The 17179-nt window shown below is 47.6% G+C and overlaps 2 protein-coding genes across 3 annotated transcripts in view; one reads left to right on the top strand and one right to left on the bottom strand.

The window, feature by feature from the left end:
* LOC137435343 (heparan-sulfate 6-O-sulfotransferase 1-B) overlaps positions 1-17179 on the top strand; it is a 162094-nt gene that overhangs the window by 82514 nt on the left and 62401 nt on the right. The window lies entirely within an intron of this gene.
* On the bottom strand, positions 2416-15312 carry LOC137440216 (uncharacterized). Its single transcript, XM_078785053.1, has 4 exons — positions 15220-15312; positions 4380-4781; positions 3530-4144; positions 2416-3391 (listed from the first exon to the last, which is right to left on the bottom strand). The coding sequence occupies exons 1-4, from the start codon at positions 15310-15312 to the stop codon at positions 2543-2545; spliced, it is 1959 nt and encodes a 652-aa protein (XP_078641179.1). The 3' UTR covers positions 2416-2542.

The raw sequence follows: 17179 nt of genomic DNA, 5'->3' as shown, positions 1-17179 counted from the left end.
ATCGGCAGTCTGTAGCCTCCTCACTCTCTGCAGACCTGGACAAAATCACAGACTGGTCAAACAAGTGGAACATGTCTTTCAATCCTGACAAATCTCACACTCTTACGATGTCTCTCCGAAAAGACCGACTGGACAATCCTCCCATCCACTTTCTGAATAATCCTCTCCAAGAAGCTCGGTCACTCAAGCTTTTGGGTCTCACTATCTGCCATGACCTTTCTTGGGAAAACCACATTTCAAATCTAGCCTCCAAAGCCAGTCGCCGACTGGGCATCCTCCGTCGTGCGAAGTCCTTCCTTGGCACACCTGAGCTCCTCACCACATACAAGGCTTTCATCCGCAGCTCAATGGAATACTGCTCTCCCCTCTGTGCTGGTGCTCCTGCCTTACACCTAGCTCGTCTTCACGCTGTTGAAACCAAAGCTTTCAGAATCATTGGAATCTCCCGCGATGAAGCGAACTCCGAGGGCTTTTCACTTACTCACCGCAGGCGGGTTGTTGGTCTTTCCATCTTCTACCGACTCCTCTCCGGCCTTGCTTCCCCAGCTCTCTCTGGGCTCTGTCCCCCAAATATTCCTACAGGTCGCACAAGATCTGCCTGCAACCCTCTTATGGTTAAACTGCCAAAATCAAGACTCTCTGCTCACCTTCACTCTTTCATTCCTCTTTTCTCCCGCCTCTGGAACAAACTCCCTCACTCCCTTCAATCCCATTCCTCCCTCCAGGTCTTTAAAACAGCTGTTCACCACCATCTCTTATCTTCCCCCATCCAAAACCTTGATCTTTTCTACCCCCGCTAATTCACCCCAGATCCACCTTGTTTGAAATTCCAACTTCTTTCCTGGAAGTCCTGGCAGTGTCCATATGTTTTATACCTCTCCCACCCCCCCCCCCTTCCCATGCCCCCACCCAAAGCCCTCGCCCTCTCTCAGATCTCTCGATGTCTCCATGTCTCTCGGTCCCTGCTCTCAAATGTTGTGTTTGTGTCCTTCCCCCTCTCTCCCCATCTTGTCTACCGCTCCCGATGTTATATGTTTTATGTGTCGGTTTGTCTTTCTGTGTGATTAATGTTCGCTCTTTCACAAGCCTCAATCTTGTATATAAAAAAATACAAAAAACCCAAGACAACATGAAAGACGGACAAACGGGCAGACTCACACGATGGGGAAATTGCAGATGGGATTGAATGCCGGCAGGACGGGGCACGGTCCAGAGAGGTTGCTTCGAGAAGGTGTCGGGGCCGGTGGCGTGATGCTGGTTTCTCCCATGCCGATTCCGCAGTCAGCAGGGCCCAAGACGACACGAGGCGGCGCAAGCTCCAGAGCAAGGGGGCAGCACGGCTAGGCAGTCCGCGCACGTAGCCATTCGTGTCCGCATCTCTCTTGGGGGGGCGTCGTCGCGGATTTTATGCCACGCCTTCCCAAGCCATACCCACCGAGCCTGTCGTTGGTCGTTCGGGGCTCCACCCTTGATGACGAGGTGCGGGCTACGCCCATAAGGTGGCTCCTCCCCCTTCTTCTCCGAGATTACCTCGTGGCTAATGGAGGGCGAATGCAGCAAACCCAGCAAACCTGGCACTTTGAAGATGCCATGGGGGCGTCGGAGGGACCTATCTTATTTAATTGATGCAACGCAATGAATTAGTGAACCACAGAGCCTTATACTGACATATATTAAGGACATAACTACCAAGGGGAAATCTATGATTTGCTACGTGTGTGCGATGGATTAACTAAGGGCGACCTTTGACCTTGATACTACAGAGGGTGATATTTACAACAAGTTTTACATCAAATTACACACACATTCCCAAATCCTCAACAATATATATATATATATTGTTATAGATCGCGGTTAGGATGTTATAGACCGAGCGGTGGTTTAAAACCGCGACCTAACAAAACTCACCCGATTCCACCCGAACGTTGGTTGTATCGCACCCTAGCTGCTCAATGAGGGAAAAGACAAAAGCGACGCAATGCAAGAGGAAAACGGAGACAAAAAAAGGTTTGAAATATTACTACTGAATTTATTTCTACTTAGTCTAGTAGGAAGACTAGGTCCCCCTGCACCCCCCGGAGATATACTTCTAATCAGTGTTTCTAGATTGGAAAAAATGTGTAGAAAATGACTAGCTATGGCCCCAAGCTGAAAAAATGTCCCACATACCATTTTTATGCAAATTACTGCTGCCATTATCAAAAAAACGATTTTTGACATATCTCAGCCAATATTGCAGATAATTGAAAAATGAAGGTGTCTAGACCCATGTTTTGAAGGGCATAGATCATGATAGAACTATTCATAACATGATTACATGTGTCTATGGTATACTAGTATGCTAATTAGTGCTTTATTTACAAAATAATCACAGTTTTACGAAATAATAGACTCATATTAAGGTCCGTCTACACAGACGTTAACACAAAGTTTTATTTTTCTAAATATTACAACTGTCAAAATAGTCCTAGCACTCAATGTGACCACTCTTCTCTTGCTTGTTTTAGATAAACATCATTAGCATTAGTGATTCTACACTGAGTCAGTCATCATCATTTTCATCGAAATCGTCAGAGTCAAACTCTTCTTCTCCTTCCTCTTCCTCCTCCTCTTCGTGCTCTCCTGTGTTCAGAAGATCCACCAGTGAGGTTGGTAGGATGGGACCACTGGACCACATTGGTTTCAACAGTCCTTCATCAGTCCTTATCCATCCTTGCTCCTCATAAGGTTTTGGCTTTTCGATGATAGGTTGATCGGCTCTTTTGTACAATGCTACGCGGTGGTTCACACGCTGGATGTGCGGCTTCAGGGCAGACTGGCATGGAGGAAGGCGAGCCAGATCAACCTTGGACTTGGATGTGAGGGTCTTGTCCTCTCCCACCATTTTTCGTAGCAGCTTGGCACGGACAATGTCCACTGATGACTCGCGACTCTGGCCGTACATCACACAGGTGAATTTTTCTAACTGCCTCTCCACCTCAGGGTTGGCATCCCAGTTGTCACCCAGTTCACCGAATGCCCTGTGAAACCTGGGATTCTTCTCCAGCTTTTTCAAGGGCCCGACTTTTCCCTTCCCTTTGAAGGCACTGGTGCAGTCTTCTCCGCTGAACACATAGTACCCCAGGAGAGTGGCACAGTAGTCCTCTCCCAGGGATTCTGCCAGCTCAGAGACGTTGACAAGTTGGCGATGCTTCCCTGACCCTGTATCCAGGTACACCGTCAGCTTGATGTTGTGGGCATGGTGGAGCAGGATCAGGAGGATGTCTGTGTCCGGTGTTCTGACTACAGCGTTCTTGTATCCGATGGTAGCAGCATGATGGAGGTACAGAACCACCCTGGTATCAGTCTCTTCCTGGTTGCTGTAGATCGTGGGGAGTTCACGTACCTCGACCTGAAACACAAAAAGGCACCGCATTTCAATCACCAGTCACTGCCAGTTTCAGATCTAGACAAACATCACAGGTAATCACCTTTTTTTCAGGAAAAATTACAAATTGAATCGCCATTCACGAAGGGCTTTCAATTTTACCTTGCCATTCGTTGAGGCAAGTTGGTGGGCCTTCCCCTCCACGATCAGCACAGCCATCTCTGTTCTCTCCAGCCTGGTAGCTGCCTCTTGTCCACTCCACACTTTCAGAAGAAGCTGGCACATCTGCTTTTTGTTGTCGTCATTTGCAAGGAACATTTTGAAGTCATATGGCTTCCTGGTTGCTGGTCCAGCCAGAATGATCTTCTCTGAGCTGCCCCGCCTCAGCCTTTCCTGCGCTTTGATTGACTCAGGATGGTAACTGTCAGTGGAGAACAGAAAGTGCTGCTTGGCCACCATCTGATCAAGCACCTGCAAGCATATCTCACCACATGTTGGGGGAAGGTTGGCAAGGGTATGCAGCAGCGCCATTCCATCCTGGATGAACAGGGCATCCTTGGGGTATTGCAGATCTTGTGGTGTGGTGTCCTCTAAAAGGTAGTGCAGAATGGAGGCTTTGTTGGTTTTGCAGAAGAACCCATCTGGTGTCCCAAGGCTAGGAGGCACTGGCATCAGGCAGTACTTCATGAGTTCTCCCAGGTCTAATGGCTCATCTTGACTCTGAGACTTGACAAGGAGCAGGAATGCAAGGTTGCTTTGCTCCTGATACTGGATGACCTGGAATGATAAATGGTGATTGGTTGATATGTACTACAGGAAGGACTACAGGTGAAAATTATTCATGTGCTATAAATTGGCATATTTACAATCTTTACATTGTTCATTGATGTGCACTGTCTTTAATAAACAAATTTGGAGTTCAATCTTGTATCTCAATATAGCATGTACAGGACGCCATTTAAAAATACAACATAAAATACAAAAGCACTTGGGTATTGGATTACATCCTTACCTTGCCCTGTGAGGATGTTAGTGTGATCTTCTTGTTACTAGCCTCCATGGTCTTGAGTTTCTTTCTCTTGATTGGGTTGAAGAAGCTCTCAGGTTCTCCGCTTTCCAGGCGCCTGATGAAGTCAGCTTTCGCAGCTTTCCCCACAGCTTCTGCTTGTAACACATCCATCTCAACATCCATGGGGACGGGAGCACCAGAGGCCAGGCAGTAGAGTTTGTCCTTATCAATGATGGTGAACGGATTGGTGAAGTTCTTGATAGTAGTTAGGGTTCGCTGAACGGCCTCCTCGCCTTTTCTGATCTCTGCCTTCTCTAGTTCACGATGTCTCCCTGCTCTTGGGCAGTCTGGGTCATCGATGAGATCCACCATCTCAAGGGTCTCAATGGAAGACTGAACTTTCAACTGAGGTATTCAATAACATCAACGTTACCAATTGATACGAGCGCGCGACATTACCAATTGATACGAGCGCGCGAGCGCGCATGTTACATGGATGGAAATGTAAAATGGCAGCTATAGCAGCACTAATTTGGATCTCTAGTCTGTCATTTCTGCACTGTGATTGGATAACATAAAAAAATATGTTTGGGAGTTAACAGCAGGAGTTGGTAGATTTTACGTGGGCTGGGTGAGAAACCTTTAAATAAGCAAGTGAAAATCTCTCGCAATACAAAGTCAATGGTGGGAAGAAAAGTTGAGTGGTACCAATGTTACTGCCAATGTCCCGCCCCTATGCAAGACTCAGGAGCATCTTGTTGACATTTAACCTTGAAAATACCTGGGTTTAGACCCCTTATGTACCATGTTAAGTTATCTGCAGTATTAACGTATCCTTATCATTTGTAAAACTGATTATTTTGTAATTACAGCATTAATATGCATACTAGTATACCATAGACACATGTAATCATGTTATGAATAGTTCTATCATGATCTATGCCCTTCAAAACATGGGTCTAGACACCTTCATTTTTCAATTATCTGCAATATTGGCTGAGATATGTCAAAAATCGTTTTTTTGATAATGGCAGCAGTAATTTGCATAAAAATGGTATGTGGGACATTTTTTCAGCTTGGGGCCATAGCTAGTCATTTTCTACACATTTTTTCCAATCTAGAAACACTGATTAGAAGTATATCTCCGGGGGGTGCAGGGGGACCTAGTCTTCCTACTAGACTAACTATTTACACACAAGCAACAAAAAGCAATTCAGTTTATTTACAAGTACAAGACGCAGGTGACACAGTGCAAATGTAGCTTATCTACAGACTTAACTTATTACCCAGGACAGAACAAACAAAGACGACTCACACGGGGAATTGCAGGAATCGCAGGATGTGGATGGCTGGAGGGAGAGGGAGAGGTCCAAGGGGGGGTCCCGCCGCACAACCGGCGCGTTCAGCAGCCGCCGTTCCTGCCCCCTTTTGCGGTTGCCGGTGTCGCTGCTGCGGCGGCCTGCAGTTGCCTTGCCAGGCCTTGTCTTACTCGCTTCTCACCACCGACTTCTCACCACCGCAACCAACTGTGACCACTGACCCTCCTTTTTGGCACCCGACTCAGACCAACTCTTCTCTCTCTCTTTCTCTCTCGGTGCAACCAACTCCTCCTCTCTCTCTCTTTCTCCGACCAACCCAGAGTGCATCTCCTCTTCTTCTTCTCCTTCTCCACTTCCGGTTGCGCCCTTTTATAGCGCCCCCAGCGATCACGCCCCCGGCGCTTTGGACACGCCCATCGGGGCGCTCACCTCGGCCCTGGCTGGTCGCACGACCCTCGGGCTCCGCCCCGGACGACGACGGGCGGGCGCGCCCCTCCCCTCCTCTGACGAGGTGGAGACACGCCTTTCTTCCCTGACTCGAGCCTCGTGGTCAATGGCGGTTATTGGAGGGGAGGGAAAGGGAGATTTTTGGGGATGGGAAGGAAAGGGGGTCTATTCTCTTTCACTGGTGCAATGGAGTACTTCAATTAATGGGAGACACAGCCTTATCCTAAAACACAGAATAAGATATAACTATCGAACATGAATATCCTATGATTGGCTGACGTGTATGCTTGTGGACTATGGGACGCCCTTTTGATCTTACACAGCTCCGGAGGCAGGAGGCACAGCACAACAACAATAATAATAATCATACAGCACACAATAAAAAAAATATATATACAGTCCTCATATCCACAACACTGCACTCTCCTCCTCTTAGGCACGTCCCGGGCCTACAACTTTTATTTAGTGTGACACGTAGGTGTAGTTCCCTCTACTTTTAACCTGACCCTGAGTGCGACAGTTTTAAAACATAAATAAATGTGTCCCGCTGCTCCATTGCACCCTGCCTAACAGACTTACGCCCACAGTTAACCGAATTGCGGAATGGTCTTCAAACTAAACACTGACGGTGGGGAGCATTATTTACACTGACGCTATTTTTATTTACAAAACTAACCCAGGACCTGTAATTGTTCTTTCTGGGGGGGAGACAGTCTGCTCTGCATCGACGCACCATGAACGCACCCAAAAACGCACCAATAGAAGCCCAAGCACCAATCGGTGCAGTCCCCATAGTTCATCAGTGTTCCATAAAAATAAACCAACAACCCCTAACCCTGCAGGTGTCTCTTGCTCTTCGGCTCCCTCTGCTGGTTATTATTATTTGTCTTCCAGATGTTGTCATTCTCTTTTGCTTTGCTTACTGGCGGCCTATTTGCAATAAAGTGTGCCCAATGTGCCCTTCTTTATTTTCTTTTATTTATAGCCCACAGGGCCGACTAGTGTGGTTCACCTGTGGGGCATCGGTGCCCTGTGGCCAAGGTCCGCCAGCAAGATTTCAGGCCCTCATGGCCGGTTCCAGCAGAGGGGCCATGCCCCAACCCATGGGGTCCATAAGTGGTGCTCGGCCACAGGCATGTGGTCCATAATGTGGTGCATCGATGCAGACAGCTGGTTCTGGGAATTTCGGGCGCACAATGGCCGACCCACGCACGCTCCCCTCGGCGCCCAACGGCGCACAGGTCATGTGGGAGACAAAAGGGGAAAGACAATTGAGCGAGGGGTAAGGTCACAAGGGTACACGTCAAAAAGGCAGTGCAAGGCGAAATGCGTACAGAGGGCGAAGTGAGAAAGCTCGTCCCTACCGTACGTCACCCCCCTGTCACCTACACTACCCTTGCCCTTACCCCATATGTACAAAAATCTACACATTTACAAATTCGTTACTACTGTCACGTCTCCCCATATTTCCTCTATACCAAATTCGTCACCACAATCCCTCTATCCAAAATTTGCCATCACCAAATTCATCATCAATCCTCATAAGGAGGCAGAGATGGAACATCAAAGCACAATGTCACACCCACGTCATGATGCATCTCACAATCCAAACATTTGCATCATAAAAAATAATCAAAACATGGCATGGTGTGGAGTACCTGTCACCTCAGGTGAGTGGATGCAGATGGTGCGAGGAGATCCTTCATCCTAACTATCCTCTAAATGACTTTAACACACTTTACACTACCCGGGGTCTTTCTCCGGCCAAACCATTGGCCCTCTTACACTATGGGTTCTAAAAACCAATTCCCATTGACCAAACTGTGGTGCTTCTCAATTTGGGGTCTCACTCCCCCGATTCATCTCCCGGTGCCCTCGCACAATTTCTGGGCCGCGACGTGTAGCTCTCCCAACAGGTCTACCCACCTGCACACCTCCACCACTGTAGTTGCCACCCGAGCTTACCTAGCTCCTCACCCTAACCTATCTAACTGGGGGCAGCCCCTCTCCTGGCTCTGTCACCCCATGGTGCCCTCTGGCACTGGGCTACCCGGGTCCGTCCTCCGGATCCTTGGGCCCCATCCACAACAACTACTACCGGCTCCCAGAGCCCACCTGCGGCCTCACCTGGCCGACATCCTTACAGTGGTGGAGTGCCCAAACCAACTACACACACTAACAGGCTACACGCCCAGCCATTTCCACAACACTAATGCACCCATCCAAATACCATTCTTTCACCTCGCACCACAGATGCCAATATCCAACCGCAATTTACCTGTACCCTCTACCTAACACTTACACTACCCGCCCCGGGTATCCGTGATGGGGGTCCACTCTTCCCCCATTCACACCTTCGCACCATCCACTCCACTCCACAATTTCCACCATTCTCACTCCACGACCATCCATTCCAATCCTCCAGACCATTTATTCCATACACCTGTCTTTCATTCACCTGTCGTTGCACACCTGTGCAATCCTACCTGGTGCCACCTGCACCCTCCTCCTCTTCCTGGACCATTTGGTCAACACAACACGCAATCACCACTACTCCCTCATACACTGCTCCATTCACCTGTTCAGTTGCACACCTGTGCAATCACACCTGTTCAATTCTCACCTGTTCAATCCTCACACACACGGCATCATCTCAGCTAACTTCTCCCCTCTGAAACTTGCGCTTCCCAGTCGTCCCATTCACCTGTTCAGTTGCACACCTGTGCAATCACACCTGTTCAATTCTCACCTGTTCAATCCTCACACACACGGCATCATCTCAGCTAACTTCTCCCCTCTGAAACTTGCGCTTCCCAGTCGTCCCTTTAAACTATTGCGCTCCCACGTCATTATCAACCACACTAATCTACCTGCGTCCCCACTACAGGTATCAGTCACGAACTAAACTTAACGTTACCTAATGTCATCTTCTAGGGCCCTATCAATATCCTAACCCACCCGGGCTAGTTTTCACTGCCACACACCCCATAATCTATTGCTCCTTTGCCCCCACCTGTGAGGGATGGTGGATTTGCCATCCCACCACATCGGGGGTCTCTCACTACCAATTTCGCTCGTCCAAATCCAACAATTCAAAAATTTTCCATTTACTGCCAATTCTATTCACTTTTCTAAATTTCGTTTTAAATCACTATCACTATCACCATCACCCGTCTACTTATTACATCCTCTCGGTGCGCCAATTCACATCTACAGCCCGGCTTCGTACAGCCGAGCACTGAACGCGGATTCTTTTGTGCTGGCGGCTGGATGCGTCCCGCATTCGGGGCAGGGGCGGGGGCTTACCCGGGCCGAGATCCCACGCATCACCTCGGCGTGGAGCCATCCAATGTCCCGATCTCGACCTGCCGGCACGTCTCAACAAAACGTGGTCGCCATAGCGACCCTTCCTATCCAGCCGCCCGCTCCGCCTAGTGGAGCCCGGCCGCGGCCGTTCAAAGCGAGGCCCAGCACGCACCGAGGGCCCGATTCGGCTATAAGTCGTTCTAAACTCTACCCCGTCTAACGTCGATGCTTCACCTGGACGCTTACACCCCGCAGCCCGTTCCTTGCTCACACATCCAGCTGTGCCCATGCTCCTCGTACCTTTCCTTACACACCCAGGTACACCCATTCCACTCACAGCCTTGGTCACACACCTGACCACCGAACACTTTGGCACACATTCGTTGCTCGCACACCTCACCAATACACCGCTTCGCGCCCCCTCCTCGGTCACCTCCTCTGTGACAATCACAGGTGTGCCCTCATTCGCACACCCAACCACGTGCCTCACCACCAATTCCAGCGTGCATTCCCACTCACGCTCTACCATTCCAGGTGTGCATCCTTCTATTCCAGGTGTACATCCTCGCTCACCTGCCACAACCAACTCACGCTCCGTTTCACTCTCACTACTCTCACCTCCACTCTCGGTCGCGCACTCACCCTTACTCTTGACAGCATGCGCTTTCCCCATGCACCCGTCCGTTACACACCTTTCTCGCGCATCCTCTCGCGCACACTTTTTCGTTACTTCCTCCGTAACACTCACCACACCGCGCTTCCCTGTGCTCCCTCGCACACGCGCTACGACCGGCTCACTCCTGACGGCACACTCACTCCTCGGCGTGCACTTTTTCCTCACACACCCCATGGTCGGACATTCTCGCACACCTCTTTTTTCGCACACCAGACCTGTCGCACACCTCACCAACGGCCTTTCACGAACACCCGGATCCAAACCAATCCCCAAGCCGACTGAAGCTTTCCTCACATCATATACATTGCCACTCACCTCCGTACTTTGTCTCCGCACCTCCTTTGCCACCTGCAAACTCTTTATTTGGTTAGTGAGCATCACATCATGATTTGAACACAGACCTTGTACACATTCCATCACCTCCTCCCGGATTTCTCTCTTAGTTTCTGTTCGTCCCTTCTTAATTTCACTCACCTCTTCTCCCACTTCCTCTAGTTTTTGTTTAACCTCTTTTATTTCTCGGTGCGTCCCCTCAAGTTCGTCCTCTAAGGCTACCGTGACCGTCTCTATGTGCATCCTCACCTGCCGGTCCTTTGTCTCCATTATCTCTGTCACCTCCTCCACCCTCATTGTCAGTTCCTCCCGTACCATCTGACATTGCCTCTGCGTCGCTATCAAGTCATTTTTAATTTCTTTTTGTGTTGCTTTTAAACCCCCGATGATTGCTGTGTTCTTTTCCACTTGGTCCGTTAGTTCCTTTTGTCCCACTGTCAGCTGTTCTACTCCTTTCATCAGATCTTCTATTCCCCCCTGTAACTTTGCCGTATTATTTCTCACCTCTTTCTCTATACGCTTTTCGCCTCGCTTTACCTCCTCGCGCAGCCCCGAGACCTCCTCACTCACCCCTCGTCGTATTTCCTCCATCTGGTTCCCCATCTGTTCGATTTCCCGGGCGGATTGTTCCCCTATTTCCCGCAATTTGTCCTCCATCCTATTTTCTAACCCCATTAACCCATTTTTCACCCCCTCTAACTGATTCTCCTGGGCAGCCATTCTATTTTCCACCCCCGTTAACCCATGTTTCATCCCCTCTATCTGATTCTCCTGGGCAGCCATTCTATTTTCTACCCCCATTAACCCATTTCTCACCTCTTTTATCCCGTTGTCTAACCCCTCAAAATTATTGTCTAACTTCTCACCGGTACCCCTCGCTTCGTCCCTCATTACCCCCATTTGGTTTCCCATTACCCCCAATTGCTTATTCTGAGCCTCCATCCGGTTCCCCATTTGATCCATTTTTGCATTCAGTTGGGTCAAGAATAATCTGAGGTCAAACCCGGTTTGCCCAGCGTCCCCAGCCGCCACCGCGGGCTCGCCCTCCGCGGCGCCGCTATTTTGGGACCCTTCAACCACGTGAGCGAGCGCGCCATTTTGCGCGCCTGATATTCCCGCAACCACATTGCCATTTTCCTCCTCCCTTTCTTCCCCGAAGTCCTGGGTTACTTCGAACCCCTCTATCTCTCCCACCGGCATCCCGTCGCCTTGGACAGCCATGGCGCGATTTCAAAATTCGGGCTTTTCCTTTAAAACAAAACAAATTTCGTACTTTATAATTTTGAGCGCGTGAAGCGCGCTCCGGGTCGATCTCACTCCCCGACACCAATTGTTATTCTAATAGTACAATTGGTGTTCCAAAATTTGGGCTAAATAAATTTAGTCCCAGGTTCGAATCCAACTCCTGACAACCAATTGTTATAGATCGCGGTTAGGATGTTATAGACCGAGCGGTGGTTTAAAACCGCGACCTAACAAAACTCACCCGATTCCACCCGAACGTTGGTTGTATCGCACCCTAGCTGCTCAATGAGGGAAAAGACAAAAGCGACGCAATGCAAGAGGAAAACGGAGACAAAAAAAGGTTTGAAATATTACTACTGAATTTATTTCTACTATTTACACACAAGCAACAAAAAGCAATTCAGTTTATTTACAAGTACAAGACGCAGGTGACACAGTGCAAATGTAGCTTATCTACAGACTTAACTTATTACCCAGGACAGAACAAACAAAGACGACTCACACGGGGAATTGCAGGAATCGCAGGATGTGGATGGCTGGAGGGAGAGGGAGAGGTCCAAGGGGGGGTCCCGCCGCACAACCGGCGCGTTCAGCAGCCGCCGTTCCTGCCCCCTTTTGCGGTTGCCGGGTGTCGCTGCTGCGGCGGCCTGCAGTTGCCTTGCCAGGCCTTGTCTTACTCGCTTCTCACCACCGACTTCTCACCACCGCAACCAACTGTGACCACTGACCCTCCTTTTTGGCACCCGACTCAGACCAACTCTTCTCTCTCTCTTTCTCTCTCGGTGCAACCAACTCCTCCTCTCTCTCTCTTTCTCCGACCAACCCAGAGTGCATCTCCCCTTCTTCTTCTCCTTCTCCACTTCCGGTTGCGCCCTTTTATAGCGCCCCCAGCGATCACGCCCCCGGCGCTTTGGACACGCCCATCGGGGCGCTCACCTCGGCCCTGGCTGGTCGCACGACCCTCGGGCTCCGCCCCGGACGACGACGGGCGGGTGCGCCCCTCCCCTCCTCTGACGAGGTGGAGACACGCCTTTCTTCCCTGACTCGAGCCTCGTGGTCAATGGCGGTTATTGGAGGGGAGGGAAAGGGAGATTTTTGGGGATGGGAAGGAAAGGGGGTCTATTCTCTTTCACTGGTGCAATGGAGTACTTCAATTAATGGGAGACACAGCCTTATCCTAAAACACAGAATAAGATATAACTATCGAACATGAATATCCTATGATTGGCTGACGTGTATGCTTGTGGACTATGGGACGCCCTTTTGATCTTACACAGCTCCGGAGGCAGGAGGCACAGCACAACAACAATAATAATAATCATACAGCACACAATAAAAAAAATATATATACAGTCCTCATATCCACAACAATATATATATATATATATATATATATATATATATATATATATATATATATATATATATATATATATATACATATATATACTGTATATACAGTCAGGTGAAAAAGTAAGTGCACCTCATGTAAAGTTTTGACTTTTTCAACATATTTCAACATACAGCTATTTGATCGTCATTTCAACAATATTGATAGATAAAGGTGATATAATATAACAAATATCATGAAACATTTACATTTTGTCATCCATTGTATAATTTAAACAAACATAAATGCAAATTTCGCATGTGGAAAAAGTAAGTACACCCCTACATTTATCACTACTTCAAATACCTAAAATTAGAATCAGGTGCACCAGCTCAGGTGCAAAAGATTAGAAATCGTTAGAGAGGATGTTGGAGGAACCTGTCTTATTTAAACCTCAGACATTTAGTTTGGCTTGCTCTTTGTTGTTGAAGCGTGCGGCGTCACCATGCCTCGATCAAAAGAGCTCTCTGAGGCCTTCAGAAAGAAGGTTATAGATGTCTACGAGTCTGGGAAGGGATTTAAAAAGATCTCCAAACAATTTGAAATCGATCATTCGACTGTCCAGAAGATCATCTACAAGTGGAGAAGATTCCAAACAACTGCCAACTTGTTCAAGCCAGGCCGCCCCAGCAAGTTCAGCCCGAGAGAAGACCGCAAGATGCTGAAAGAAGGTCTCTAAGAACCCCAAAATGTCATCACGGGACCTACAGGTAGCTCTTGCCACTGTTTATGTCAAAGTGCACGAGTCTACCATTAGAAAGAGGCTGCACAAATGTGATCTACATGGGAGGTGTGCCAGGAGGAAACCTTTGCTGTCCAGAAAGAACATCAGGGCAAGACTAAAGTTTGCCAAAGAATACCTAGGCAAAGACCAGCACTTCTGGTACAATGTGCTCTGGACAGATGAGTCAAAGGTCGAGATATTTTACCACAGTACCAGAAGACATGTATGGCAAAAACCAAAGACAGTATTTGACCACAAGAACCTGATACCAACTGTAAAGCATGGTGGTGGAAATATTATGGCTTGGGGCAGCTTTGCTGCATCAGGGCCTGGGCAGCTCACCATCATAGAATCCACTATGAATTCTTCATTGTACCAGAGGGTGCTTGAGGATTATGTGAGGCCATCTGTCGGAAAGTTGAAGCTCAACCGAAGGTGCACCTTGCAACATGACAATGACCCTAAACATACCAGTAAATCCACCAAGGAATGGCTGAAAAGAAAGAAATGGAGGGTTCTGGAATGGCCAAGTCAAAGCCCGGATCTAAATCCCATCGAGATGTTGTGGGGGGGATTTGAAACGAGCTGTGCATGCAAGAAACTCCTCAAATATCGCACAGCTGAAATAATTCTACATGGAGGAGTGGGCAACAATTTCTCCCAGTCGATGTCAGAGACTGGTAGACAGTTATAAGAAACGCCTACTTGAGGTTGTTTCTGCCAAAGGGGGCAATACCACCTATTAGATCCAAGAGTGCACTTACTTTTTCCACATGCGAAATTTGCATTTATGTTTAATTAAATTATACAATGGACTACAAAATGTAAATGTTTCATGATATTTGTTATATTATATCACCTTTATCTATCAGTATGTTGAAATGAAGATCAAATAACTGTATGTTGAAATATGTTGAAAAAGTCAAAACTTTACATGGGGTGTACTTACTTTTTCACATTACTGTATATACATATACAGGATGTTTCAAAAAGATGGACCCAATTTCAAAGCAGTATATTTCACGATGGCAACATGTTACAATTGCACAAAAAGTTACAAACGGTTTTATGCGTTATCAAGTTTTACTGACCATTTTATAAATGCTCTATTTGCCCTCCACCTGCTGCAGGGACAACATCGAGACAATAGTTGAATTCGTCCCAAACGTCTCTCAGAGTGTCTTCTTTCACTGAAGTCACTGCTGCCGTGATTCTGTTTTTGAGGTCATCCAGATTAGTCGCTAATGGTGGCACAAAAACACGGTCTTTGACGTATCCCCACAAGAAAAAGTCACAGGGTGTAATGTCTGGGAATCTTGGGGGCCAAGAGTGTAGCGCCAAGTCTTGGGGTCCCGTGCGCCTATCCAACGTTGAGGCAGTGTGTCATTTAGAAAACGTCGAACCTGCAGGTGCCAATGTGGCGGTGCTCCGTCTTGCTGAAAAATGAAGTCATCGGAATCTTCATTAAGTTGTGGAAAGAGCCAGTTCTGCAGCATTTCGAGATAGGTTTGCCCCGTAACTGTTTTTACCTCGAAAAAGAAAGGGCCATAAACCTTTCTTTGAGAAACGGCACAAAACACGTTCACTTTCGGGGAATCACGCTCATGCTCTACAGTTTCGTGTGGATTCTCTAGTCCCCATATGCGCACATTGTGACGGTTAGTGCAGGGAGAGGAGAAGGATTGGGATGGAAGGAAGGGGGAGAGTGTAGGGAGGGAGAGGGTGGTGGGGAGAGAGAGTTGGAGATGTTGGGTGGGGAAGAGAGAGGAGGGAGGAGATCACTAAAAATCAAACGCGGTAAGAAGCTGTCGTCTTCCATGTTCTGTAACATCGCATCACTAAATTATACACGCTTTCCTTTGTCACCTGTACGAAGAGCCTGTACCAGTTGCAACCGGTATGGCCTCAGGATTAAACGTCGCCTTAACACACGCCAGACAGTCGTATGAGGGATCGCAAGTTCTCGGCTGGCACGACGAGTGGACTTGTGCGGGCTACGCAGAAAACTCTCTTGAATTCTTCTCACGTTTTCCTCTGAAGTGCGTGGTCGCCCTGGGCTCTTCCCCTTACCTGTTACCTGGTTATTACCTGGTTATTGGTAGAAAAGAAGGCTCAACTGAGAGAGCTGATTCAGGAGAAAGCAGCAGGCCTGTTAATCAGATTAAGAATAAACAATTTAATGTTATCAGACACCCCTAGTAAATCTTTCTTCCAAATGGATTTTGTAAATAAGTCACCCAAAACCCTTTTCTCTGTACAAGACTTTAGGGGAAACATGGTTGCCAACCCTGGAGATGTAAGGTTGTGCATTAGAGAGTTTTTTTCAAAAGTTTATGCAAAACAAAATGTTTGTGAGCAAACCATGGAATTTTTAACTTCTCACCTTTCATCCCTAACTGAGCCTCAGTGCCTGGGCCTGAATTCAACAATTACTTTGCCTGAGCTAACGCAGGCCCTAAGTGAAATGGACTCAGGGAAAGCTCCTGGGATTGACGGCCTACCGGCAGAATTTTTCTTGGCTTTTTGGGACCTTTTGGGCCCTGAATTATTGAATGTCCTGGAATCATCCTTGGTGCTTGGAGAACTCCCACTAAGCTTCAGAAGAGCAGTGGTGTCGCTGATTCCAAAGACTGGGGATCTACGACAGATAAAGAATTGGCGGCCGGTCTCGTTATTATGTACGGACTACAAAATATTGTCAAAAGTGTTGGCCAGTCGGTTGAAGACGGTAACAGGTGATCTAGTCCACCATGATCAGAATTACTGCATCCCAAACAGATCTATTTATGATAATATTTTTTTGATCAGAGATTTAATGGAATGTGATTGCTTCGAAAAAGATTTTGGGATAATATTCCTTGATTTGGAAAGGGCTTTTGATAGTGTGGATCATGTTTTTTTTGTATCGTGTGCTAGAAGCATGTGGCTTTGGTGTCAATTTTAGGGCCTACGTAACTTTGTTGTACAACAATATATTTAGTTTATTTAAAATAAATAACGAACTCAGCTCTCCGGTACAGGTTCAAAGAGGGGTGAGACAAGGATGCCCGGTTTCTGGGTTATTATTTTCCTTGTTAATGGAATCACTCCTAATTTTATTTAGGAAAAATATTTCAGGAGTGACTGTATCCCCTGGGAGTCCTTCAGTAGTGGTATCGGCTTATGCAGATGATGTCTGTGTGGTTGTTAAGAAGGAGAGTGATATCCCAGCATTGTTGAATGTTTAAATCTTTTTTGCCTCGCTTCTTCTTTTTTTTTTTCTTTTTTTTTTTAATACTGAATCGAGGCTCGTGAAAGAGCTGACAACCGCGAGGGAAAGACAGTACAGGGGGACCACGAGGGAAAGACAGCACAGGGGGACCA

Source organism: Myxine glutinosa, chromosome 9 (genome assembly GCF_964187855.1).
Source record: "Myxine glutinosa chromosome 9, kmMyxGlut1.1, whole genome shotgun sequence".
NCBI lineage: Eukaryota > Metazoa > Chordata > Myxini > Myxiniformes > Myxinidae > Myxine > Myxine glutinosa.
The sequence above is the reverse complement of the archived record's forward strand: the minus strand, read 5'-3'. Positions and strand labels throughout refer to the sequence as shown.

Bases quoted from the DNA above. Each gene is read 5' to 3' on its own strand.
- LOC137440216 (XM_078785053.1), bottom strand. From the start codon at position 15,312: ATGCTGCAGAACTGGCTCTTTCCACAACTTAATGAAGATTCCGATGAC. The intron at 4,145-4,379 runs GTAAGGATGTAA...TTATCATTCCAG, and splicing joins TAACATCCTCACAGGGCAAG to GTCATCCAGTATCAGGAGCA. The intron at 3,392-3,529 runs GTAAAATTGAAA...TTTGTGTTTCAG, and splicing joins TTGCCTCAACGAATGGCAAG to GTCGAGGTACGTGAACTCCC.